The following is a 25,991-nucleotide window of genomic DNA, read 5'->3' as shown; positions in this document are numbered from 1 at the left end:
GGAGGACTTGTCTTTAGCAGGCTCATGTGTCTCTGTCACTGCACACTGCCTCTCCGTGACAAGGTCTCGCTTGTCTTGGTCAGGGTGGTTGGAGAGAGCATATGGAAGACCCTGGAGACCCACAGCAACAAAACTAGCACTGTGCTGAAAGTCCTGAAGCCAGACACCACGTATCAGGTGAAGGTCCAGGTCCACTGTCTCAGCAAGGTGCACAACACCAATGACTTTGTGACCCTGAGGACCCCAGAGGGCTGTAAGTATTACTATAGCTACTATGCTACAGCTGATCTGTTCGTGTGTGATCCTGGAGGTTGAGCTTAGGGCCCTGCGCATTCCTGAAGGCACTCTACCACTCAGCTACATCTGGAGTCCTCTTATTAATTTCATTTTGAGTCTCGTTCATTTGCATCTGGCCTCAAACTTGCTCTGCAGCCCAGGCAGGCCTGGAGTTTGCAGTCTTCCTGCCTTTCCTTCTCGGGTAGCAGGGATGACAGATGTTTACTGTCACACCAGTTTATAACGCATTTCGAAAGTCTGTGGTATTTTAAAGTCTGTGGTATTAGGGTGTGGGGGGAGTTGTAGGTGTGCATGGCCAAAACCAACTCTGGGTGTCTCTGTCATGTTGGCCATCTAATTTTTTGAGCTAGGGTCTCTCTGTGGGTGTGGAGCTTCTTGCTTGAGCGGGGCCGACCAGCTGTGGATGCTTGCTACTGTGTCCAACCTTTACATGGGTGCCGGGGATCTGAACTCAGGACCTCATGCTTGTGCGGTTCACTTTGCCCGGTGAACCATTTCCGCAGCCCCCAGGTCATCGTCACTAGAGGGTGTAGCAGGCCTTTTCCTGAGGAAGCCATTGACAGAGAGTATTTCTTATCTGCACTCTACATGTGTGAGGATGCATGCCCATCCCTTACACGTGTGGAAGTGCTGTGGCTAAAGTTTTCCGTGCTGGTCTTCCTCACCATGGCCCAGCATGCTCTCACCCCTTTGGGAGCTACTTTCAGATGCTTTATACCATTGCAGCCACCCTGGTCCCCACCTTTGGCATGTCTTGTCTAGTTTCTGCTTTTATTTTTCTTTTCGGGGCACATCCTGGTGCCTGAGACTTCCTATCACTTAAATAGGAGGCATGTCAGCATTTGGTTGATAAGTTTCTAAAACCTTGACAGATTCTAAGAGTGTCTCTCCACCTGCTCCTCCTTTTAGAGCAGGTGACTCCTGCCCTGCAGGTCTGTTCATTCTCGTCATTTACCCCATTGCCTGAAGAGTTTTGAGTATGCTGTCACCCAAACTCATTAAGGAGTCTGCTTTGAAGTTGATCATATTCATTTGAATGTAAGATTTCTGTGATGTTGGAAAATTAATCTCCTTCCTCAGGTGTCACACCCTTAGTCCTCTGATTTGAGGTTGGGGAGTTTGCAGTGGCTGGGGCTCTCTTGGACAATTAAAAGCTCAGCATCAAGTTCTAAGGACCAGCGAGGGAGACAGGCAGGCAGACAGACAGACACAGACAGAGAGGCAGACACACACACATACACAATGACTCAGTCTGCCTTAGCAATTCCAACTTGAAGCCTGGAAGGCTACGGAGACATCTGCACTCTACGGAGACATTCTGGGAAGAGAGGAGAGAGGACAGTATGTTGTCCACGTAAAGGCCAAGCTGCCAACATTTTTGACAGAAAGGAGGTAGGGTTAGCATCCTCCTGCATCCTGTTTTGTTCTTGATTTAAGCTCAGGAAACTTCCTTTAGTCTTCTACTGTGCAGATGGATCTTAACCTCCGGTTGATTCCTTTAAATTTTTAAAATGTACTTTAACTTTTTACCTAGCATAAAAATTGTACATCTTTTGGCGTACAATCTGACACTTCGATACACATATCCAATGTATAGTAATTACGGTCAACAGGATAGCTGCTAATTCCACTTGTTTTGTTTTTTGGTTATTTCTGTTTTTGTTTTTGTTTTGTATAGGAGACATGTAAACTCTCTGCTCTCTATTTTAAGATATTCAATTAATTGTTATCTATCACAATTGTCCTGCTGCGCTGTTGAAATTAGGCCTTCTTCCATCTGTCCACCTACAACTGTTTTCTCTCCAGCCCTTTCCTACGACTCCACTCTTGCAGGCTTTGGAATCACTAGTCTCTGCACCTCACTTTTAGTTAAGAGAGTTTTTCTTTATTTCAGTGGAGAATGTTATTGCTATTCTGATATGGATTGCACAGAATGTGTGGATTGCTTTGGGTAACAGTAACATTTTAATAACCTGACTTCTTCTCTTCTTCTTCCTCTTCTTCTTCTTCTTCTTCTTCTTCTTCTTCTTCTTCTTCTTCTTCTTCTTCTTCTTCTTCCTTCTTCCTTCTTCCTCTTCTTTTTTTTGTGTTCTCTTCAACCTCTCTTACCTGGGTTTTAAAATTTTTCATTGTAAAAATCATTTACCTTCTTGGTTAAATTATTCCTACTACATTTTTTGAACAATTTTAAGTAAATTTCTTTTAAACTACTTAGTTACTGAGATATACATTTGTTTTGTTTACATATAGATCTTCATACCACTTATTTTATGAATTCATGTATCAGTCCCAACTGCTTACTGGTAGAATCTTTTTTAATGCAATAATCAAGTGATTCGAATGCAGGGGGACTTGGCTTCTGGCTTCATTGTTTTCTAGTGCCAGACCCCCCGAGGAACCTGCAGCTCTCACTGAACAGTGAAGAGGAAGGTGTGATTATTGGGCACTGGTCTCCTCCCATCCACACCCATGGCCTCATTCGTGAGTACATTGTAAGTACTGTTCAGACATAGGTGTGGGTTTCAGAGGGCTTTGTGTCACTAGGAGGTGATTTGGTGCTGTGGATAATGACCCATCCTTTAGAACACTGTCTTACTTACACACCTGAATTACTTTCTTTTCTTGTCACTGTGATAAAATATCCCGACAAAAGCAACTTAAAGGAGAAAGGTTTGCTCACAGTTGAAGGGTACCATCTGCAGTGGCAGGGAATTCAAGGCCATTAGAGCCGAAATAGCTGGTCCCTTTGCATCCATGGTCAGGAAGCAGCAGTGGGTGCCCACACTCAGCTCACTTTCTCCTTTTATACAGTCCAGCAACCAGCCCAGGGGAGTGGTGAGCTGTCTACACCTCAGTCACCCTAATCAAGGTCATCAGCTGCAGGGACACCCACAGCCTCATCTCCCAGGAGCATCTAGATCCTCCCAAGTTGCCAATTAACACTAGCTGTCACGGCACCCTATCTTCCCTTTCTCTGCATGTGTCTTCAGAAGGTATTGGACGGCCCAACCTCTGATTACCTTTTCCTCATGCTGATGCTTCGCCCTGCAGGTGGAATACAGCAGGAGTGGATCTAAGATGTGGGCCTCCCAGAGAGCTGCTAGCAACTTCACAGAAATAAAGAGCTTACTGCTCAATGCCCTCTACACCATCAGAGTGAGTGCCTATGCCCTCTCGAGCCACTGGCCAGTCCAAAGATGGCTCTCTTTGTCAGCTCTGTGCTTATGTTTAGGAAATGACTAATAGTGTCCTTCATAACACCTAGTTCCTTGTCTTAAAGAGGGGGAAGTCCAACTTCCTGTTCAGGTAACCAAGGACTTTTGGTAACGTGGCTGTCCCTGCTTCTAACCAGACACTCTGTTGCCCCTGGGGTCTATACTTTTGTGCTTACCTCTTTCTGCTTATCACTAGCTACAGATGGATACAGTGCTGAGTGGTATTTACATACCGGTTTTGTGAGATTATTATGAAATGAAGTATTAATGTATTGAGCAGAAACGAGATAGCTTTTATTCGAAGGGTGTTTACTAAAGCCATTAAGACACACCCCTTGGAGACTCCCTTGCACTGATAATTCCACCAGGACTCCTCTTATGTGTGTGTACATGTGTCTATGGATACAAAGCTTAAAGATTTCACACATACACTCACACACACTCATACCTGCCCTTCAGAAGAATCTGGGTATCAATAGATATATTAAGTATAAAATAGAAATTTTATATTCTTAGGACTATTATAATTCTTTTTGCCTCTTGTCCTTCTTATTTGCTGGGGCCTAATATCCATGGTCTCTTTGTCTGTATTTTTTTTTTCTGCCCTCACTGCTAAAGTCTTTAGCTTTTTCAGAATTCTTACTGAATGGTATGTTGCTTTTTTTTTTTTTTTTTTTCCTATTAACTCACACTCTGATTTGAAAAGGTGGCTGCGGTGACTAGTCGTGGAATAGGAAACTGGAGCGATTCTAAATCCATCACCACCATGAAAGGAAAAGGTAAATGATTCCAGCGCTTGCGGATTTAGAGATGATAGACGGAAACTGTTTGGAAATGACCTTCATTGAGCTGGAAAGGAGAAGCCTAGCTTAGAAAGCTCCTCAGGGCCTCCTCTTCCGCAGCATAGGAGCCCTTCAGGTTTACAAAGATGTCAAGTCTTTTGGGGGCAGCCATCGAGTGTATTCTTCCTCTCATCATTGATTTCCAAAAGGTCATTATGCCAAGTCATTCTGTGAGCCTGTGAAACTTCTAACCTAGGAGTATCTTTCCACTAAAGCTGGACATGGTTTGCACACTCATTGTGGTGGTGATAAGGCACCTCACCGATATGTAGGCCAGGGCTATAGATGGCACATAGCACCAGAGCTGACCCTCACGTGCTGGACACGTGAGTTTATCTAATTGGCCCCTCAGAACAGCTGCAAGACGAGGAGCGGAATGTGGTATGTTACTTGCCCTAGGCCACACATAAAGGACAAAGTTGGGATTAGAACTGCACAAGTCTGACTCCAAAGCTGGTGCTCTTAACCTTCCTGCTGCAACCACCCTGGCCCAAGATCCCTGCATCTGCTGGGCTGCTCTGCTTGCCAAGAGGCTGTTCCCCATCCTGCATGTGGGCCTCTTGGAGCTGCCATCTTTGCCTTTTACATCTCTCTATCCTTGGTAGCTAGTGGGAACCGGAAACTCAGTTGAGGGGTGAATGGATTGAAGCCTCTGGGTGAAGGGTCCTGGTACCCACTGAGCAGTGGCCAGAAGCCCATCCTCCTGGTAGTGTGTGTCCTCAAGTAGCTCTGGCACTGGGGACTTTCACCCCCTGGCCTTGCAGATATTAAACCAACCGATCTCTGTGGTATGGGATGCGATTGGGTGATTCTGCTTTCCTCTGAGCCAATGAGAAGGAAGCTCTGAGTGATGAAGACTCGGCTTCATTTATTCTAAATTCTGTGGGACTGTGGCGATTGGGGTAGGAGGCAGCCTGAGTTAATGCTGCTGGCCAATCAGTGGGCAGAATGCTGGCAGGTAATAAATAGGCTGTGCTGAGATCCTATTGTCTTCTCATTTCTCTCAATGAAAATCTGGGTCAAGGTATACAAACCATCCAAATGCAAAAGAAAGAAGTTTGGAAAGCCACCTTGTTCCTGCATTCAGTAAACACAAGTCAAATACACATTTTAAAATTACCCTGAGTTAGAGTTTCCTTCATCATCTTCTCTCTGATTTTTGCCAAGTCTCAGCTCCTCACGTGTGCTTTGGTCAGGCTGTGTGCAGAGGGCAGCTCTGTACAGCACCAAAGAGTATTGCCCTGAAATAGCCATGACCTGGAGTCTTAGTGACTTTGGAAGAAAGGTGAAGGACAAAGACAGCAGCAATGTCAGCCGGGTTCATTCATGAAGAATGCAGCAGGTTAATACTGCTACCAATGAGAAGGCCACCAAGTGTGGAGTGCTTCTTGTGTTCCACACACTAAGTATGCTTTTTATTTTATTTAAACCCCGTGAGTGAATTATCATTGTCCTCATTTTGTAGCTGAGGGAAATGAGTTTTGGAGAGTCTTGACCCGCCCATCATCACCATGATTATAGTCCAAGCTGACTTTTCCATAGCACCATGCCCTGTCCTTCAAAAAGTATACGAAGGGCCTGGAACTTTGTTTTTTCTCATAAAGACATCACTCATAGGGATCCTGAATCTTCAAGAGTGAGGCCCAAGCTAGGCCTGTAACTTACCTGTTCAACCTTATGGCCTGGCCAGCTGTCTGAGCCAAGTTCATTGTTTGTTCCCCAAGCAACAGTGGGCCCAGCCTCAGTCAAGGAAAGGGTGGTAGAGGAGGTGGATGGATAGGGCCAGCTGGAGTGCTCTTTATTCCTCGGCTGAGAGGCCACTTTGTCTGTTGAGATGAAAGTGCTCAAGTTCTGCCTCCCTCACTTTTCACGGTATGGTTTCTCTTTTACTCCTTTCTCTTTTCAGTGATCCAAGCACCAAATATCCACATTGACAGCTATGATGAAAATTCTCTGAGCTTTACCCTGACCATGGACAGTGACATCAAGGTAATTCTCTATTCTTGGACTGGCAGCTGGGTGGGGCTTTCCTTTTTGTGGGAACTGGTATGTGTTAGTGCAGGGAGATTAGGAAAAATGAAGGACCTGATCTAGTGGCGATGAAATACCAGACGTAGGATGTTTTCTTTCCCCCACAAAGAACAACTTGAGTCTCCGCATGTAATTATTCTGCCTCAGCCTGGTGCCTTTAACCATATAATTAGATGGTTCACAGCTCCAATGCACAGAAAGACTTAGTGTTAAGAGAATATGTGTGCCCTGTAATTTTCAGCTTTATTGGATTTCCTGGTACTCGGTGCTAATGCAGAAGTTCCCATTGTGGTAGAGCAAGCTTCTTGGGCCTATCGGATGCCTTGAAAACCCGTCTGTCTTGTATCTCTCATAATCACCCAGTCTCTCCTCATCTGCCATGACTGGTCCCTTGGAGCACCCATCTACATAGCCCAATCCACCATACTTATCTATATGTGATCTTTGGAATTGAAATCTACTTCCATAATGTCATTTTCCATCTGCTGGTCCCTCTTCCCATCCCTCTCCATCCATGATGTTGTGGCAGGATGGTCTTCAGAGTCCTTGTGCCATTCACTTAAGAATATTTCATAGTCTGTTCTTAGTTTTCAAAGAGGACTAATAGAAAAGATGGCTTAGAGTGGACCTTTGTCACTAGTGTTTGGTCATGAAGACATCTTTTTTTCTGGTTTTCCCACATGCAATGATTTTTAGTTCAGAACGTTCTCTAATGGAGAACATGGAGAAGGTAGTCTTCCCTGATTTTGTGGGTCTTATAACCAGCCTTTGCACTGACCTCTTAGTTTTGACTAAGAGGACAACCTGAACTGAGGTGTCCCCTTAAATTCCACTTAATATAAATAGCTGAATACATTTAATGGTGGCATAAATAGAAGTTGATTAAAAATCAGAAGAAACACCTGTCCATCGAAAGCAACAAGGCAGCTAAAGGGGCCAGCTCTGCATGGTGTATTCAGAGTGACCCCTAACTGTGTCAGCTGATCACGTCACATGCTTTCTGGTTCTTGACAGGTCAATGGTTATGTGGTGAACCTTTTCTGGTCATTTGATGCCCACAAGCAAGAAAAGAAAACCTTGAACTTCCGCGGAAGCTCACTGTCATACAAAGGTAAAACTCTGGAGTGATGTTGCTATGTAAGCAGGAAGAAGCAAGCTAGATTGGTGCCTTCTTGGGAGCAGAGCTTGTGGAGGGAGGCTGGCAGTGAGCAGGTTTCCCTGGAGATGGTCCTTGCCCATTGAGGATACTGTTTGCCTCCTCATGACCCAGATAGAGTCTTTTTACTTGGTGGCTCCACAAGCCTTCTTCTAAACATGGAGTGATCCTCAGTGGAAGCTGGAGCAAAAACAGGTGGAGAACCCCGTAAGAAGCCAGAATAACCCCTATAGGTGATTTTGCACTAAGAATCTGTCCAGATTTCATTACCTGCTTCCTTTCTAGTTTTACTGCCCCTCAGCTAGTAAGAGGTAGCTACGGCCTGGTGTGTGATTGGCATTGGGTAAAGATTTGTCAACTCCACAGAACTAAACAACCAAATGAAAGGAGGAGGTGGTCTCATCCATACTTGGGTCTGTGCAAAGTGTGAGCTCTATTAAAATTTTTCTATCTGAAGATGGTCTCATGAGAAGATTTTAATGTATTTCTAAGAGAAAACCTTCAATACCAAAATCTGCTTATGGGTGCTATGAGCTTGGGAGCTTTCTCCTTTCCTTTTTTCCAGACTGTTTTAAAAGGACTGTCAATCATAGTTGTATTCCCTCCTTGTTAGTCTTATGAAACAGAAACCATGGGTGGTAATGATAACCATCGTTATCATTATTTATTGTTATTACATTTTCTTTTTCTGTCCTGGGGATTGAACCCATGGCCTTGTGCATGCTAGGCAAATTCTCTACAACTGAATGAGCTCGTAGCCCTTGGTTTTTCAAATACCATATAGCTCAGGTTGGCCTGGCACTCACTTTGTAGCTCAGGCTGACTTTGTGTTGTGAGCTCTCCTGCTTTAAGCAGCTGAGTGCTTAGACTGTAGCTCTGAGTTCAACTGGGATTGCTTTCATGAATGTGGGTGGCTGGTCATTTACTGGGGCAAGAGCAACTTATAGCGGCTACACCACTGAAGAAAATGACTCCCCTTTCCCCACCCAGTGTTTACTGTCGCAGACACAGAAAGGATATCCTTGTTCACAGCTTTGGAGACCCTCTCTGATTTCCTGAAATAGTTGGATTGGTTGGTATGAGTCTCAGGCTTCCTGCCACATAAGGCCACATAACTGCAGGATTTTTTTTGCAAATTATATGTCCACACAGTCAGCTTTGGGAGTTACCCAGACTCTAAGAGTCACATGTGCTAATTACTAGTAAATATTAAACAAGTTTGCAAACTTTTGAGAAAAAAAAAAGGGTGTGTAAAATCAAACAAATTCTTGGCTCTCGCCCCACATCCATACATCCATGGCATTTCTCTTCTTTTTTCTCACAGTGAGCAATCTGACAGCTCATACATCCTATGAGATTTCTGCCTGGGCCAAGACAGACTTGGGGGACAGTCCTCTGGCATTTGAGCACATCTTAACCAGAGGTACACGCCCGCCTGCTCCAAGTCTCAAAGCCAAGGCCATCAATCAGACTGCTGTGGAGTGCGTCTGGACTGGCCCCAAGAATGTGGTAAGAGGACAAAAATGACTAACCCAGGGTAGTCTGAACCGTCCCCAAGGCTAGGACCCCAGGCAGCCATAGGGCTTTCTTTGCTTGCTGCTCTTGTTTCATTTCTTTACATAAACACAAGTCACCCACCAGCTCACGATTACCTTTTAAAGGACCTTGGCATCTCAGCCAGCCCCACATCTCTGACCTCACTCTGCTGGCCTCAGAGATAGCTCCCTGATGTTTGTCATGTATTGTCAGTGCTGTATTCATTTGCCAAGGAACTCATCCTGGATGGTAGGCTTGGTCAAATCTTTTAATTTAATAGCTTCTGCTCTTTTGCATGGCCCACAAGGTGACAAAAGCCTGAGCCCTCCTCAGCACTCCCTTTTACCTTGAAGGAGAGTCTACCCATAAGTAGACATTATTCTCTATTAAGAGGCTCAACTTGGTGCCAGCCCTCTTGTCCCACTGAACAGCCCTCCGAGTAAGCAAACTGTAGCGTAGAGCCTCTCTTTACGCGCAGGTTCAGAAAAGTCACCTTGCCTGTGCCATGCCCAGGCTCATGCATTCACTGGTCACATACAGCCACCTTTCACAGGTGAGGAGTCAAATGAGGCCCACTGTAGGTGGCTGTTCCTGTTCCCAGCTCTCCACGGCAGTGCTCATGGTCATCTTCTCCCAACTCCCACGGCTCTGGGGACACTTTTCCATACTACTCATTCCACCTTATGTATTACAGGCCCTATTATAATGAGGTCATCCTACTCCTGAGCACCGGTCCCCAACAGGGACCACAGCCCCCCATTTAAGATGTATGGCTCACTTGTTCATTTTTTGCTATCCCATGTGCATTTGCTTTCCAACCTCAATTCCTCTCTTCCAGGCTCCTCCCAGGTAACTGGTTCCCTGGAAGGCCACCTTTCCTCTTTCACGGTCTAAACTCCCTCTTCTCCAAACCTTCAGCCACTGAGGAGAGTTACAGGAAGTGGCACTGTTGTCTGGGTCAGACATCCTCTGTCAGTCTTCCTTCTGTGCCCAGGGCAGCTGCAGACATATAGTCTTTTTTTTTTTTTTTTGCTGTACACTTAGTCCAGTTCCCACTTTCCTACTTTGAGTTTCCCTCAGCTTCCTACATGGATTCATAGAATGTCCTTTAAGCATACTGTTGGTCAAATGAAGTTCAGGGCCTCTATGGTAGCAATACACTCTCACCCTGGAGGGGACACAAGCCTTGCCATCTCCAGCCAATGGTGTGCATCTTCATGGTCCTCATGGGCCAGCCTTCTGGAGCCACAGTCAATTGTCTATACTCTAGGCAGCAGGAGGGTGGGAAGATGGACTGTCCTTCCATTAGAAGAGCCTTCTGGACCATCCTACAGGGTACTTCTGCTTACAGCTCATTGGCTGATACCTCGTTACTGGCTCTTACAGCTTCCAGGGTGATAAGGAGAACAGACTTCTTCCCTCCAGAGTTCCACTAAAAGGAAGCAGGAATGTCAGGGAAGTTGGCTGCATCTGTCCTCCTGTGTTCGATCCACATGCTGCTGAGATTCCCACACTCACTTGACAACTCCCATAGTTCCTCTCCCCTCAGGGTAGCCAGTCAGCTCCCCTGTCCCTGCTCTTCAATTGTATAACATCGCCTTTCCTTGGTAAGCCCCTCTTTGCTCTGACACTTCATACAGTCCTTGGAATGGCATCCAGCACTTCTCATTTGCTCTCATGGATGAATCAGCCCTTTCTTCCTTCCCTGGCCATCCCTCCTCAAGAAAAAGCTCTGTGTGAAGAGGGTTTGCTTCATGCTCACTTTTGGAGGCACACAGCGCCATGCTTGTTCCTAAGCTTGGTTAACATAATAAAGGTTAAAGGAAGTTTTTTTTTCCTGGGTGCAAAAGAAATATTTCCAAGGTCTTAAGTTAGCAATTTTAAAACACGAGGGCACTGAGTCACTAGCTGGTGGCCTTTTCCCTTCTCTGCCTTTACTAGGTTTATGGCATTTTCTACGCCACGTCCTTCCTTGACCTCTACCGAAACCCTAGGAGCTTAACCACGTCACTCCACAACAAGACAGTCATTGTCAGCAAGGATGAGCAGTATTTGTTTCTGGTAAGTTTTCTGTACCAGGGAAGCATGAGTTCCGGTATTTAAAGGAGACTTTTTAAGCCTTAGCCCTACTGAGTTCAGCCCTAGGATGGGGGGCCAAGGTACCTGGATTCATCTTCTTTGTAAGTTCCCAAAGCCAGTTTTCTAAATGGAGCTTGGTGGTGGTACATTTGTCTCTTGGCAAATGAGTCACTCATTCAGATAAATAACATGCCTTCATCAGAGTCCACTCCTAGAAATCTAGCATCTGTAGTGTTCCAAGTACCTATGGGAAGATGTGGAGAAATGTATGTGGGTTGCCCTGCTTTGCTTTCTACTGCTGAGATGGACACTATGACCAAAAGCACCTTGCAGAAGACCAAAAGCACCTCATCTTACAAGTTAGAGTCCATTGCTGAGGGAAGTCAGGGCAGGAACTAGAGGCAGGAGCTGAGGCAGAGGCCTCTTGCTGTTTGCCTCTTGAGGCTTGCTTAGACTGCTTTCTTATATAACCCGCTGCCTGCAGTGGGCTGGGCCTTACCCCATCAATTATCCATCAAGAAAATGACCCACAGACTTTCCCACAGGCTAAACGATGGAGGCAACTTCTCAACTGAGGTCCCCTCTTTCCAGATGACTCTGGCTTGTGTAAGCTTAACTGGAAAAATATAGCTAATACGTTGGCCAGTGTTACTTGTGAGAACAAATGATTAGATACAACCTAAATCTTTCAGGAAAAGACTGGCAAAATAAATTATGGCCTACCTGTGGAGTAGACTATGGAACACCTGTCCAAAAGAAGGTGGTGATGAATGTACCCGTATGGAAAAATATCCGAATCTGTATCATTAATTTTTAGAAGGGAAAGCATAGTTGTATGAAAAAGGTTTTTTAAGATAGGCTGCACATACCCGTGTGTGTGTATGTGTGTGTGTGTTGTGGTATCTATGCTTACGTTTGTCTAGAGCATTTGTAGGCAGGGTACTATTTGATATTATTTTGTGCTAATTGAATTTTAATTGTGATCATGTGTCGTTAGCTTATTGAAAAGCAGTTTAACAGGTTTGTTATGAACCCACATGGCATTGTTGTTCCTGTGTGTGCTTGGGCCCTAGGTCCGGGTGTTGGTCCCTTACCAAGGGCCGTCTTCCGACTACGTTGTAGTGAAGATGATCCCAGACAGTCGGCTCCCACCTCGTCACCTACACGCAGTTCAGATAGGCAAAACCTCAGCAGTCATCAAGTGGGAATCGCCCTACGACTCTCCTGACCAGGACTTGGTGAGTCAGTGGGTTGGGATAAGGTCAGTAGGCTTTATCCCCATTTCTGTGTGGTCAAAGACAGATCTTCTGAGTTGGCCCTCCTCCATTATTCCCTGCCACCGTATTTCTTTGTCCTTCCTCAGCTATCCACATCCCCTTCGTTAACCAGAGCTCAGCACAGGAAGGCCTGCAGGCCAAATCCAGCCTATGAAATATTTTTTATAAAGTAATGTTTAATTGGAACCAAGCCACACCCACTTCTTACTTATGGCCTGTATCTGTTTTTGTGCCGCTAACAATAGATTATTTGTGGGTGAGACCCTAAGTCCTGCTAAGCCTAAAACACCCACTGTCTAGACTTTCTCAGAAAGTTTGGTATGCCTTGCTTTAAAAAGAAAAAGAGGAAGAAGGAGGAGGAGGAGGACAGGACATGGATCCTAGAAATATGCGCACTCTTCCTTACTCTGGACTTCTCTGTCCCTCGTCCCCTACACCCCAGCAGTGTGGTTCCCTCTTGGCTGCTGATTCTCATATTCTTCTTGTGATCGAGTTTCCTGTGTGTCTTACGTGTGTCCTTCCCTCTACACTCACCATATGAAAAGTAGCCTGAGAGAGAACAGGTGTGGCTCTAACATACAAAAAGCTAGGGTTTAACATCTATCTTCATCCATGGTCTTCCTTCTGACAGTATTCAGGAACTGTTGTCGTGGTGAAGAGACAGATGCCTCGCTGCTAATGCCACCGTAAACGTGGCTTTCCCGGCTAATGCCACTCTAACCATGGCTTTCCCTGCCAATGCCGCAGTACATCTTTCACTGCTCATGCCACAATGAGTGTGTATTGTGTACACATTTTGGCTTCCTCCCCGATTTTCAATTTCCTCTCCTTCCTTTTCTACAGTCCTACTTCCCCTTTTCTTTTGTTTATCTTCCTTTCTCCTTTCTTCTTTCCCTTTTGTCTTCCCTTTCCCTGCCCACCCCTTATGTAGCTGATACTTGTGCATGTAGCTCTGCAAGTGCATACTTGTTATAAGATGGACCCTGGCTCCCCAGAGACTTTCCAAAGGACATTAAGTCGGACTTTGAGGCTCAGAATAGCCAGCCCCATGCCTGGGTTCCATTTAGTCAACCAACTGCACATTGGAAGTATATGAGAAAAGGTTGTGTCTGTACAGAGCACACATAGACATTGTCTCTTGTTATTATTCACTGAACAAGGTGGTAAGTCAACTGTTTCATGGCTGTGGCTATTTGAATGAGAATATATGCCCCCCCATAGGCTCATATATTTGACTGCTCAGTCGCCATGGAGTGGAAGTATTTGAAAGGATTAGGAGGAGGTGTGGCCTTATTGAAGGAACTATGTCACCACAGGTTTCAAAAGCCCACAACAGGGAAGGCTTTTTTTTTCTCTCTCTCTCTCCTTGCCTCCCTCCTTTCCCCCCTTCAAATCAGGATTAAAGCTCTTAGCTAATGTTCCAGAACCATATGTACAGCCATGCTCCCCACCATGCTGATAATGGACTAACCTCCAAAACTGTAAGCAAACCTCCAGTTAAATCTTTTCCTTTATAAGAGTGGCCTTGGACATGGTATCTCTTCACAGCGATAGGACAGTGACTAAAACAATGGCATTTACATCGTGCAAGGTATTGCCAATAATCAGTAGTTGATATAAAGTAAAAGGCCTTGCTTCTGACTGCAACTCAGAGCCTCCCTCTGTCTGTCTTAGTTCTATGCAATTGCAGTGAAAGATCTGATAAGAAAGACGGAAAGGAGCTACAAAGTCAGATCCCGCAACAGTACTGTGGAATACAGCCTTAACAAGCTGGAACCTGGAGGAAAATACCATATCGTTGTCCAGCTGGGGAACATGAGCAAGGATTCCAGCATAAAACTCACCACAGGTAAGCCTTGCTGCACAGTAAGCGGCTACATCACTGCAGCCTTGGCACAGAGGACAGCCATAGCATCTTAGGACATACAAGCACTGTCCTCCCCTGTCCATACCATAGTAGACCCAAACAGGGTTGCGGGTTTTCCTGGGCTGTGGTGAAGGGACCATGGGCTGAGAAAGACTCTTATTTTCTGTATTCTCAAGGTCTTTCATAAATATGTATAAATATCTGTAGGTATATTTACATATATATTTATATATAGTATATATTTATATACTATGTATTAAATATATAATATGTATTTGTAAAAGACTGAAAATATATATTTACATATAGTATATACTTATATACTATATATAATAAATAAATATAATATATATTTATAAAAGACTACAAGAATACATATTTATATATAGTATACATATTTATATATTATATATAATTTAAAAATATTTAATATATATTTATGAAAGACTTTGAGAATATAAAAAGTTAAGAGAACATACATATATACATATACTAATTTGAGTACTTGAACTCAGAGTATCTTGAATGCTAGGCAAGCACTTTACCACTGAGCTAAATCCAAGCTCTCTGAGTCTTTTTCACACTTCCGTCCCTTAGTGGGTCTTACAAGAGACGTGTTCAAGAAAGTTAAGAAACTCAGCAGTATTTCCCTAGGGGCCAAGCACTGCAGCTGAGGACCTGGACTGTGTTACAGTGGCCTTCTGACTGACCAGTCTTATAGAATGGAGGGAGACCAGTAAGGAGGTTGTGGGCTAGAAAGTCGCTTAGGTTCCTGTCTGGTGAGTGAGTCATGAACCCGGCTGCCTAGATAGCAAACTGTATCAGTAGTTGCAGTCATGTAGGTCCAGGCCCAGGTGGGCTGTTGATGCCTGTGGTGGACCTGGGCCATTCTCCATGTCCTCCTCAGAGCATTGTTCTCCCTCCTTGTTCCTTGTTGCCTGCCTGCTGTCTATTTTTGTCTGCCTTGAGTCCCTGGGGCCTATAATTTTAGATACTGTCCAGATCTCATGGTTGAAGGCCTAGTAACAATGACAATAGGTACCATACTGAGCAGTATCCATGTTGTGTTTCTCCAGTATCCCAGCCTTTGGATGCTGGGGACATTGTCCATCCTCTTTTTCTAGATAAGGAAACAAAGGTTTTGGCATATGTCTACTAATTTTAAGTTTTTCAATTTTTCATTTTCAGTTTCTTTGTCAGCACCTGATGCCTTAAAACTCATAACAGAAAATGACCATGTTCTTCTCTTTTGGAAAAGCCTAGCTTTGAAGGAAAAACAGTTCAATGAAACCAGGGTAAGTTCCTTGTACATCCTCAATGCCTTTGGACCTCTGGCTGCAACTGTGTTTTAGAGATGAGTTCATTAACAGCTGGCTGGCAGACAGGGTGAAGAAAGATGGTGAGCATCAGACAAGGGTGAATATGAGAATGAAAGGACCATTTGCTGATTAATAAAGTGCTTATGCTGCCCACTAAGCTCAAGGACCCCTGCACCCAGCATTTGACAGCCACATATTTGTCCTCAGAAGAAAGAAATAGGTGGGAAACTCATGCTCATGATGCTTCCTTAAGCGGATTGTGCTTAGGATTGGAACCAAAAGCTCGGCCTTTCCTTGTCCCTTTGGCTGTTAGGCTGTGGTTGTAGCACCAGGAAGCTGAGCCACTCTCTCAACCTAACCCCTTGTCATTGTCTCCTCCGAATAATAAGAAGGAGCAAGAAGTACATGAAGATATTTTTTTGGCTTATGAAAATATATTTTGTCATTGTCAGGCCAGTACGCTGTCCACCATGGGAAGGAAAGAGGAGTGAAAGCCAAGAGTTTTGCCCACGAGGGTGGCCTCATTATTGAGTGGAGCCGGCCTGGTCCCCTTGAAAGAAAGTATGAGGAGAGTAGCACTATGATGATACAGCTGTGTCACCTGAGGGAACAGTGGAGCAAAGAGCCCAAGGGTTTAACACAGTATAATGTGAGAGCCACGCTCAGGTACACATTGAAAGTCCTCACTGGCTCTGATATCTCTATGGTAAATGCCCACAAGAATATCAAATCCACCCAGAAAATACTCCAGTTTTGAAAAAGGTACTGAACAGTAAAGTATCCCAGTAGGGTGAACAGGAAAAGAAAGTTCCCTAGCAAGCTAATGACAAAGACATCAAGCATGCGAAGAACTTTGGGGAAGTAGTGCCAGTGTGAGAAACAGTTGGAGAACGGCACTCTGCAAAGATATATTGGTTCAGAGTTCTGGAAGTCTCTTTGATAATCCTCATCAAAACGCTAAAATGTTCACATTCCCGGATGTGGTTATTCTAAGATTGCTACTGTGAGAAAGCAATGCATTAAAATGTTACATACTCTACGTCATGATAGAAAGAGGAAACATAAATGCCTAACACAGGACTGTGGAAGGAGAGTAGAGGTAATTGATGCTTGTGTATATTGTCTCATTTTTCATTGTTACAAAATTTGCCACTGTTCCACACTGGATTTATACCAGATGGTAGATAGTCATTCCTGGCTTGGGAGAAGGAGTGTGAGGGCGGGATGCCAGGTAGGTGTTAGGAAGCCCAGTTTGGCAGGCAGTTGCCAAAGAGCCTATCTAGGCAGCAGAAGCCCAGCTTTATCTTTAGAACACAGACCAGGGTTCTATTTCTAGTGGAGGGTGCTGACATATGTGTGTGACCCCCTCTCCTCCTGGCTCAGCATTAGAGATAGGTCAGTGGAGTATCAACCAAGAGACTGAAAATGTGGTGGACTTCGCTGTGCACAGACCTTGACGCTGGAATGTTTGGAAGGCAGCAGGGAAGCTGCCCACCACCTTGGTCCTAGCTGACAACTTGGCTCTGGCCTGTCACTTTCCTAGCCCAACAGTCAGGGATTTCTTGAGGCAATGAAGGAAGAGGTTATTCCATACTGTCCTCCTGTGGATAGAGCCATCAATCTGCTGAAGTGCTTCTATGTCGGTATCAGGCTGTCTGACCCTGGGATCAGCCTAGAAAGACCTAGAAAGCAAGGAGACAGGAAGTGAATGGCGGTGGTCTTCCAACACGCTGTTCTAGGGCGGCATGGGGTTTCCTTTTCTGATGGCATGTTTTCCAGTCTTGCCTGCACCTGCTGCCACCAGGAGGTGTCACTAGTCAAACCCCTTACTGCAAAGTATTACCAAAATGCTCCGGTTCTTCCAGGCATTGGTTTTGCTGGACACAAGCAGCAAAGTGCCACCTGGAACTTTAAGTATGTGGTGGTTGAAATGGTTCTCCTGCAGCCGTACCTTGCAACTTCCCCTACTGCATGTTATAAGCAGGGAAAGGCCTGTTTTCTGAGGACACATTATCACAATCACATCATCAAAAGAACCAGCAAGAAACATAAAGTATGTTAGCATCCGTAGCCCACAGCAAGAACTCACCTGTGACTGGAGCTAGTAATGGGAACATCAGGCCCCTTATTCAAATCTCTGAATGGTCCGGTGTGTGCTTGTTTACAGGGCTACGAGATACACGTGTTTGACAGTGCTCTGAATCTCACCGCTTACCTCGGGAACACCACTGATAACTTCTTTAAAGTGTCTAACCTGAAGATGGGTCATAATTACACTTTCACGGTCCAAGCGCGATGTCTCTTTGGCAGCCAGATCTGTGGGGAGCCTGCCGTGCTGTTGTATGATGAACTGAGCTCAGGTGAGTTGCTGTGTGTCCTGCTCTGAGGAAGGAGAGGGACAATTCGAGTGCCACTTGTGTGCCAAAGAAAGCCATTTAAGGTGCCCATTTAGTTGGGTACTGATGTAGTTAATAAATACTTCTTGACCGGCCATGGTACTGGTACAGAAAGTACTGGGATTTCAAGGCACTGCATTGAGTTGGTTTATTAGTTACTTTGTTTTGTTTTTTTTCTTGTTACTGTGACCAGATATATAACAAGAAGCAGGTTGAGAGTGGAAGGATTTGGCTAGTGGTTCAGGGGAGGTCTAGTCCCCCATGGAGGAGAAGGCATGGCCGAAGGAGTCTGAGGCAGCTGCTTAGGCCTCATTAGCAACTAGGAAGCAGAAGTAGAATAAATGTCCAGTGCTTACTTCTCTCCATTTCCTCCAAGCCCCAAGCCCATGGGAACAGTGCCACCTACATCAAAGGTGGGTCTTCCCCTTCACTACCTGTGAAAGAGCCTCACAGAAACACCTGGAAATATGTCTTGATCTTTCACACTATTGAGTAAATCTAGTCAAGCTGAATGAGAGATCTGTCGGTTGTTCTCTTCTTGGAGCCTTTAAAATGCCAATAGACCTGTAATCCTCCATGTCATTAGCTCATTCCAGGATGTAAGCTGGCACTTTCTGTCAGGACCTGTGATCTCTATCTTTGGGACACACAGACACCAGCATTGGGCCACATTACTCCTTTACCAAGGAAAAGTTTGCTTCCATTGTGCTAGCTTGACCAGGATTCCAACAAGTATCCTACCACCAGACTTTGCTACCTTTATTTCTAGCTAAGAACTAGGCAGGGCTGCTGTTAAGTGTTTCCTCACAGTGCTTCCTGGGCTGCGGCTGGGGTGGGCCTTCTGCAGAAGAAACATTCTCTTAGAGAATGGACATTTTCTTCTTCTACCTCCCTTTCCGGGGAGTCATGGCATAGTCAAGGCTCTAGGAAGGTCCTGCAGAGAACAAACAACAAAACTCTTGGGAATATACTTTTGCCTTAACACTGGTTTTAGGAAAAACCAGTTACTACTCTGTGAAATACACATTGGGAAAACCTGTCATGAGGGCCCCAACAGCTGCTTTTAGGAAATGGAGCTGATTTCGATCTCAGAGGTCCAGCCATTCCTCTGAGCTTTGCCCAGGGGTATTTCTTTAATTTACCACCTCACCATTGGGATAGGCTGGAAAATACTGATTTCTTGGTGGGAAAATGAAAGAAATTTAAATAGAGATGTACATACTGAATTGCTAGATTAAGCCTACAAGAAATGGCTGTTCTCTGGTTCATTTTGATGGGTACTCTGTTTGCCTGAATCCCTGCTTTCTCTCTGAGAGGGAGCTTCCTTGTGCCATCTCCCCCGATACCAGGGGCAACCTCAAGCTCTGCAGAGACTATGCCCAAGGAAAGACCATTCTGCTTCTTTTACTAAAACTGATTCCAAAGCTCCATTTTTCTGCCCTAAATTCAGGCTAGCCCCAAGATATATAATGTGAAAAGTTGACTCACAACTTGGGTCCCTACTGCAACAGGAGTAGAATTGAAGAATTATCAGGTTACAGACAGCAAAGTGGCTTAGGAGCAAGCTTTTAAAAATGTCAACTGTATATGGAAACATTGTTTTTCTTCTTTTTACTTAAGTGAAAGAGGGGGAAAAAAACATAAAACTTCATGAGCTGTTGAGTCAGTGTTGCAGTAAAGGAATCTCGTTTATATCACTTAACGGAGCTTCAGGTAATTGCAGTGCAGAGTGACTTTGGTGCCAAGTAGGGGGAAATAATTGCAATCTCGTTAATTAGTGGTCTGATTTCACATCCTCTTATGGAAGGCAAGCAAGCGGCCTTAAGTAATAATGCTAATGAAATCAGCGTTGATGCCCCAACAAAGGTCTCCCTTCCAAGAGATTATCTAAATAACCAACAAGGCAGTGATTAGGAGTCTAATGTAATTACTGTATTTGCATGTGCAAGGCCCACGTTGTACAGGCTCATGGCAAGTACTTGAGAAATATCAGGCTTCACGCATGTGCTGGAACATGCCACACAAGAAAAGCAAGCTGTGGAACCCTTGTAAACCCTGGTCTTCTTTCTTCCTTCCTTCCTTCCTTTCTTCCTTCCTTCCTTCCTTCCTTCCTTCCTTCCTTCCTTCCTTCCTTCCTCTCTCTCTCTCTCTCTCTCTCTCTCTCTCTCTCTCTCTCTCTCTCTCTTTTAATTTTGGTGGGTGGGCAGGGCATGGAGAAGCTGCCTAGTCCATCCCTTTTCTGGGTCACTGGCAGAGGATGTTGCCTCCTCAGGTGGAGATACAGCAGCGGTCCAGGCTGCCAGGTCTACTGATGTTGCGGCTGTTGTGGTTCCTATCTTGTTCCTGATCCTGCTGAGCCTGGGTGTTGGATTTGCCATCCTCTATACCAAGCACCGCCGTCTACAAAGCAGCTTCACTGCTTTTGCCAACAGCCACTACAGCTCCAGGCTGGGCTCTGCCATCTTCTCCTCTGGGGATGACCTGGGTAAGTAGCCAGGGGTGCCAGGGGCAAACACCATAAATTGGGAGATGTGATCAGGGAAGACTTTCAGCTTACTCTTTCAGGTCAGGGGTCACTCAAGGTGTCTGGGATCTTTGCTTTTTCTTGTTTCTAAATCAAAACACTACATTCCCTTTAGTTGTGTTGTTCTGGCCCCAGCCAGGGGAGATGTGGAAAAGGGCCCTTTGAACAGGGAGTACTAGGCTCTGGGTTTGAATATCCCTCCAGTCCTTTTTAAAATCCTCAAGTGTGCCCATCTGACCCTGGTCTAATCCTTCCTCTGGAGACCTTCAAGACAAGTATGGCATCTGCAGTCAGCCACACCTTTTTTTTTTTTTTTTTATGACTATTGCAGCCTGTGTAGGCAGCTAACTCTGTGGGGCTGATTCACAGCAAGGGGAAGGGAAAGCTTTAGATTCCCTATGAGAAGTTTTTGCACGCTGCCAGCCTGAAGTGGAGAGAGCTAGGAGCCAGTTCATGTAAGAAAGTGGCTGTGGGAAAGGCTTCCCCAACGCCAAGATGCCAGGCATGAGTTTGTGGGCTTGCTTCTCCTGTAGACCAGTTGCTGCTGCTTTTCTGTCCATCAAGCAGTGTTTTCTGCTCCAGCAATCATATGAGATCACCTGTACTCTGTTGCCAGCTCTGTTTTGTTTTGTTTTGTTTTTTCCTTGCTAATCAGCAAGCACCTGGAGTGCCTTGAATGACTAGGGTGGCTCCTTTCGGTTGACCTATTGGGATGCCATTCAGTACCTATTGGGATGCCATTCAGTAAATGCCAATCAACAGGAGCCTCAGATGGACAGCCATAGAAACTGGGAAGCTGCCCTCAAAATTCTTATGCCCCCTCCCCAATCTCTGTTTCCTCAGAGCAGTTCAGATTCAAAAAGGGGGGCGGAGGTACCTCAAGTAGGAGAAGCCAACTCCATATAGCTGTAGGAGGTAGAGTCACCTTTCTACAGGTTTTACTTCAAATGATTATTTAAAATAAGTGTGGTCACTTATTTTAGGACGGGGAGAGGATGACCTGAGCATGGCAGAGGAAAGCCGCTTTGGGGTTTGGGTCTAGTTCGTAGTGTTGGTTCAGGTGGGGTTGTTACAAGCTTGTGGGCAGGGTGGTGGCGTGGGGCATTTACAATGCTGGAGGAACTCACCAAGGCCTGACTGTTTTATCTCCAGGAGAGGACGATGAAGACGCTCCTATGATAACTGGATTCTCAGACGATGTCCCCATGGTGATAGCATGAAGGAGCTTTTCTCATTAGAAACCAAATGGTGTAAATATTTTATTTGATAAAGATAGTTGATGGTTTATTTTAAAAGATGCACTTTGAGTTGCAATATGTTATTTTTATATGGGCCAAAACCACACACACACAAAAAAAAAAAAAAAAAAAGGAAAGAAAGGAATGAATAAACTTTGTAGTATCAACTGTGAACTTGAAACCAGGTTGATCTTAGTGACCACATTGCTTTGATTTGACACTGATGTCGTCTTACAGGGCTGTGCTTGCTGGGCATGCTTTTGAGTCTGTGAGATCATTTTGGTTCACTCAATTGACCATTCTTTTTATTTTTCTAAGACACAGAAATGTATTTAATAAAAACTTCAAGAGAGAGTGATGGGTGGAGTACATTCTCCTTGAAAACTGCTCAGATTTTACATCTTGTTTGGATTTAGTTTACATAAGTGTGTGGGTGTCTTGTGGGGGAAGGTTCTTGTTCTGTTGTTTTTGTTAATTTATTGGGACTCTGTATGAGGCCATCTTTTAGTGGCTGTCTGAAACCCCATATGTTAAGGGCCTCTTGCCCATCAGGGTCGGGGTGGGAGAGCAGGAGCAATCTGTTTTTATTTGCTCGAGTGTCAATGGCAGGTCTTTGGCAGAGAAGAATTCTGGGTCAGTGCTAGAGTCCATTTCAACTCCACTGCAGCCTGGGCAGGCCTGCAAGTGGCAGCCCCCTGTCTTCTAGGAATCTGTGGGCTATTACTGTGCATGTCTCTGTACAAAGAGTACCTCTGGAAGCCGCCAAGTGATAACACTGCTTTCTTATACACTGGGATCATTGTCACTTGAAAAAAAAAATTACTGTGGTTGTGGGAGAAAAGTCTAGATCTGTGCCATGATAGATATACATTGCAAATGTGGTCTGCCATGCCTCCATTTTAAATTTGAGTTTCCCTTTTGTTCTTTACTCACCACCAAAGAATCTCAAATGTAAAATTGTATATTGGGTTTGAACCACTAAATTGTCCTCAAAAGTCCATACTGATATATGCAGTTGTTTTGAATTTTGGTCAGTGCCTTCTCTGGACCCTCCCTCTTTCCTTCTGCCTCCCTCGCCCGTGTCCCCCCTCCCCCCATCCACAGACAGTGTCGTAGGCATTGCTGGGGATGGAGGTGATCGAAACATGGAGACTTTTCCATCAGCAGATGTGTTCATTCGCCTTCTCTGTGAAACACCATGCGTGTCTAAACTCTGCTCCCACCCTCTCACCCCCCGACCCCTGTTATTTCATGTCATGACCACTTGAAAGTTCTGTGGACTCCTCTGTGGACTCAACCCACCCGTCAGCCCGGCGTGTAGGCACCGATGTCCAGTGTGTTGTGACTTGTGCTGTATGAACAGTCTCACTGAGGATTTCCTCCCAGCGGAAAAAGCAGCAAGCTCTGCGAATATCCCAAAGTTATGCCTCTGCACACATGTTTTCTATATGCAAGTTGTATGGAATCTGCCTCCTTTCCATGTAATATGTCCCCCCACCCCCACCCTCATGAGTGCTTGATTTCTTTTAACTGAAAGTATCATTCTTGGGTGGTAATAGAGTCTCAGTTTACTTGAGGATTGTTTGGAAAATAAGAGCCAACATTTTTTAGGATATACATGTCTAACGAATGAGTGTTTTGACCTGTAGATACGTAGCGTCCTGTGTGGCTGTAGTTCCTAGTATCAAATGCTAGGAATAAGGAGTCTTCTTACAACTTATTTTTCTCCTCTTTTCTCTCATCCTCTTTCTCACTATCTTTCCCCCAGACTGGAATTTCTTCGGCTTTATCTTGTCTTTCTTTGAAGTTTTGCTCAATGTTCCTCCAGTTCTACCATCTCCACTTAAATAAAGTCTTTAAGTAGCTGAAAGATTAACAGTCTGGTGGGAGGTAAGCCATTGAATTGAACCGCTAGGAAAGTATATTTTCTCCTTTTCTTTTCCTGCCAAGTTTTGGTGGCATTTGTAGGAGCTGGTGTAAAAGGCTCTGAGGCATTGTTTTCTATTATTCTTTCAGGCAAGCCTTTTCACAGAGCATATGTCTCCGGCAGTCAATATGAGTTGTTGCCAAGCGTCAAGACCAGTCTCCAGGGCCTCCTGATGCTGAACCATAGTACTGTACAGACCCCACCCCCACCCCCTGCTCCTCAGAAGATGCACTGTGCTGTTTGAAAACATGTAGCCATTTAAGGCTAGCGTATTTTATATAAATAGAAGAGCTGAGGTCCTGAAGACCAAGCCAGATAGATGCAGCTATGTGTATATTGTATATTTTTTATGGACTTCTCAAGCACGCACTCCTGTTGCCCTCTGCTTAGCTTTGTGGAGGTTTTGATGTCTCCATGTCATGTGCCCGAGTCCAGAGGTTGGGGTGACAATAGGAAAGGAAAGTGAAGCTATATGAGGTCTTGGGAAGTTCCCACCTCAGAGGGAATGGATGTCCTGGAACACCAGTGCTTCGTTTCCTGTGGATTGTGTGTGAACTGATTTTTCTCCTTCCTATAGTGAATACCCTTTTGTGGGGCATGGGTCTGTGTGGATGTAGTGGCAGAGGAGAGTCCCTCTAGGGACTCTGGAGAGCGGCCACATCTGAGCAGACAAGTGAGATGCTCCATCGCTGCATGGTGCCTGGCAAGCTGGAGGGCTCAGCCTGCTGTTGGGCTACTGGCTGGCACTCTGGCTTTGGGGGGCGTGGCTCCTGAGGCTCCACCTCTGATTGTATCACTAGGCATGATTGCAAGCTGGCAGGGGACACACACTGGCGTGTTTTCTCCTTTCCAGAAGGCCTGCTAGAGTAAATCATACTCTCCAAGGTATAGAACAGGCCCCTCAGAAGGCACTAAGTGTCTAGAAGACAGTTAGAAAAGCCAGGGATTTGTTGAGCTCCATAGAGATGAGCACCCACGCACCTTACCTTCAAACATTACCCTGTGGCCAACACAGCTAGTTAGACTATTTCTCCGGTTCCAAATCCCATCTCATAGTTCTCTGTCCGATGAAGAGGGCCAAGGTGAGTTCCCGAGACGTGAGCAGAGAGGTGAGGGGTCTTTTCAGGAGAGACTCAGGCATAACTAAATTGAACAACACCCCCCATCGCAGCTGTAAGAATCGACTCTAAACTCTGCAGAGGCTTCCTCGTATTGGGAGTGCATCTCGACATTCCCATGCTGTTTTCCTTAGTCGGAGTGTGTGCTGCCTTTCAGGTACAACTTTTGTGTAATAAAAGCCAGAGCATTAAGTTTATATAGACTACTTTCTATGCAAGACTGAGAAGCGGAATAGGTAGTAAGAGATGCGCCCCGTTGGCTACATAGATGAGAAATCATTCTCAGACAGAATCCCACCACCGAATGTGGCTGAGGGAGGATCGGTTGCATGTATTTCTGCCCACTCATTTTGAGCAGCCATATTATAAATTTGATCACCAGAGCAGAGTGATAGGCAACCCAGGAATGGTATTAGTTTCATGTGTAATAATGGCAACGGGCTGAGCATGAATGCCGTAGTGGAACATTATCCTCAGATATTCCATGTCACTCCTCATTTAAAGACTCTTGTGAAGACTTATTAAACACTTTAGGCAAAGTCAGAAGTATCTGCAGCAAACTAAAGACCTGTCCTGCTCTTATTTAAAGTGAAGCGCTGTGTACTTGTTTCTCTCCAAAGTAAAATTAGGTATTTATAACTTCAATCGCCTTGCTGGGTTTCCAAGTCACTGATTTCTGCTGAAGATTTTACTACATTGTTGCACAATTTTAAGATAATTTTTTTGTCTTGGTGTCAACTTTTTTCACTGAATAAAAATTTAACTGGGTTAAAAAAAAATAAAAACGCTGCCATCACCTATTTAAATATCCACTGTGTGAGTGTTAAGTTTTTTTGTTTGTTTGTTTTGTTTTGGGTTTTTTTTTTTTTTTTTTTTTGAGTGCAATAAAGATGGCTAACACTGTCTCCAAGCACCAGCTGATTTGTCTTTTTGAAAGGGGTGTTTATGTCACAGAGGAAAGAACATTAAGCCCTGGGGAAATTTTGTTACTAAGAAGCTGGTCTCAGATGGCGGATCCCTGAAGAACGCAGTGTCTGCGTGCTGGCTGACGCGTGAGTTGGGTGGGAGGAGTGGCGCTGTCTCTTTTGAAGTAGAGTTATTCCATAGGAGTGTTGGCTCAAGTGCCTTCCTGAGCACTGTATGAGGCAATCCGTTGATGAGGTGATTTT

The 25,991-nt window shown here is 44.9% G+C and overlaps 1 protein-coding gene across 2 annotated transcripts in view; it reads left to right on the top strand.

Annotated features, from left to right (window-relative positions):
• Positions 1-25,632, top strand: part of Sorl1 (sortilin related receptor 1) — a 169,536-nt gene extending 143,904 nt beyond the window's left edge. Inside the window, exons 35-49 of one of the 2 annotated variants that reach the window (XR_009587498.1) lie at positions 84-253; positions 2,677-2,789; positions 3,349-3,453; positions 4,219-4,291; positions 6,261-6,343; positions 7,400-7,496; positions 8,866-9,050; positions 11,019-11,138; positions 12,230-12,394; positions 14,108-14,282; positions 15,489-15,595; positions 17,787-17,979; positions 20,288-20,500; positions 21,692-23,667; positions 23,794-25,632. Coding sequence is in view for 1 of the 2 variants with exons in the window: in XM_060372084.1 (XP_060228067.1) it covers positions 84-253; positions 2,677-2,789; positions 3,349-3,453; positions 4,219-4,291; positions 6,261-6,343; positions 7,400-7,496; positions 8,866-9,050; positions 11,019-11,138; positions 12,230-12,394; positions 14,108-14,282; positions 15,489-15,595; positions 17,787-17,979; positions 20,288-20,500; positions 21,692-21,759 (1,867 nt within the window). In the remaining variant the exon portion in view is untranslated. Of the gene's footprint in view, positions 1-83; positions 254-2,676; positions 2,790-3,348; positions 3,454-4,218; positions 4,292-6,260; positions 6,344-7,399; positions 7,497-8,865; positions 9,051-11,018; positions 11,139-12,229; positions 12,395-14,107; positions 14,283-15,488; positions 15,596-17,786; positions 17,980-20,287; positions 20,501-21,691 lie in introns of both variants that reach the window. The other variant, XM_060372084.1, reaches the window with a different exon arrangement.
• The last annotated feature ends 359 nt before the right edge of the window (positions 25,633-25,991 follow it).

Source organism: Meriones unguiculatus, chromosome 1 (assembly GCF_030254825.1).
Source record: "Meriones unguiculatus strain TT.TT164.6M chromosome 1, Bangor_MerUng_6.1, whole genome shotgun sequence".
NCBI lineage: Eukaryota > Metazoa > Chordata > Mammalia > Rodentia > Muridae > Meriones > Meriones unguiculatus.
The sequence above is the reverse complement of the archived record's forward strand: the minus strand, read 5'-3'. Positions and strand labels throughout refer to the sequence as shown.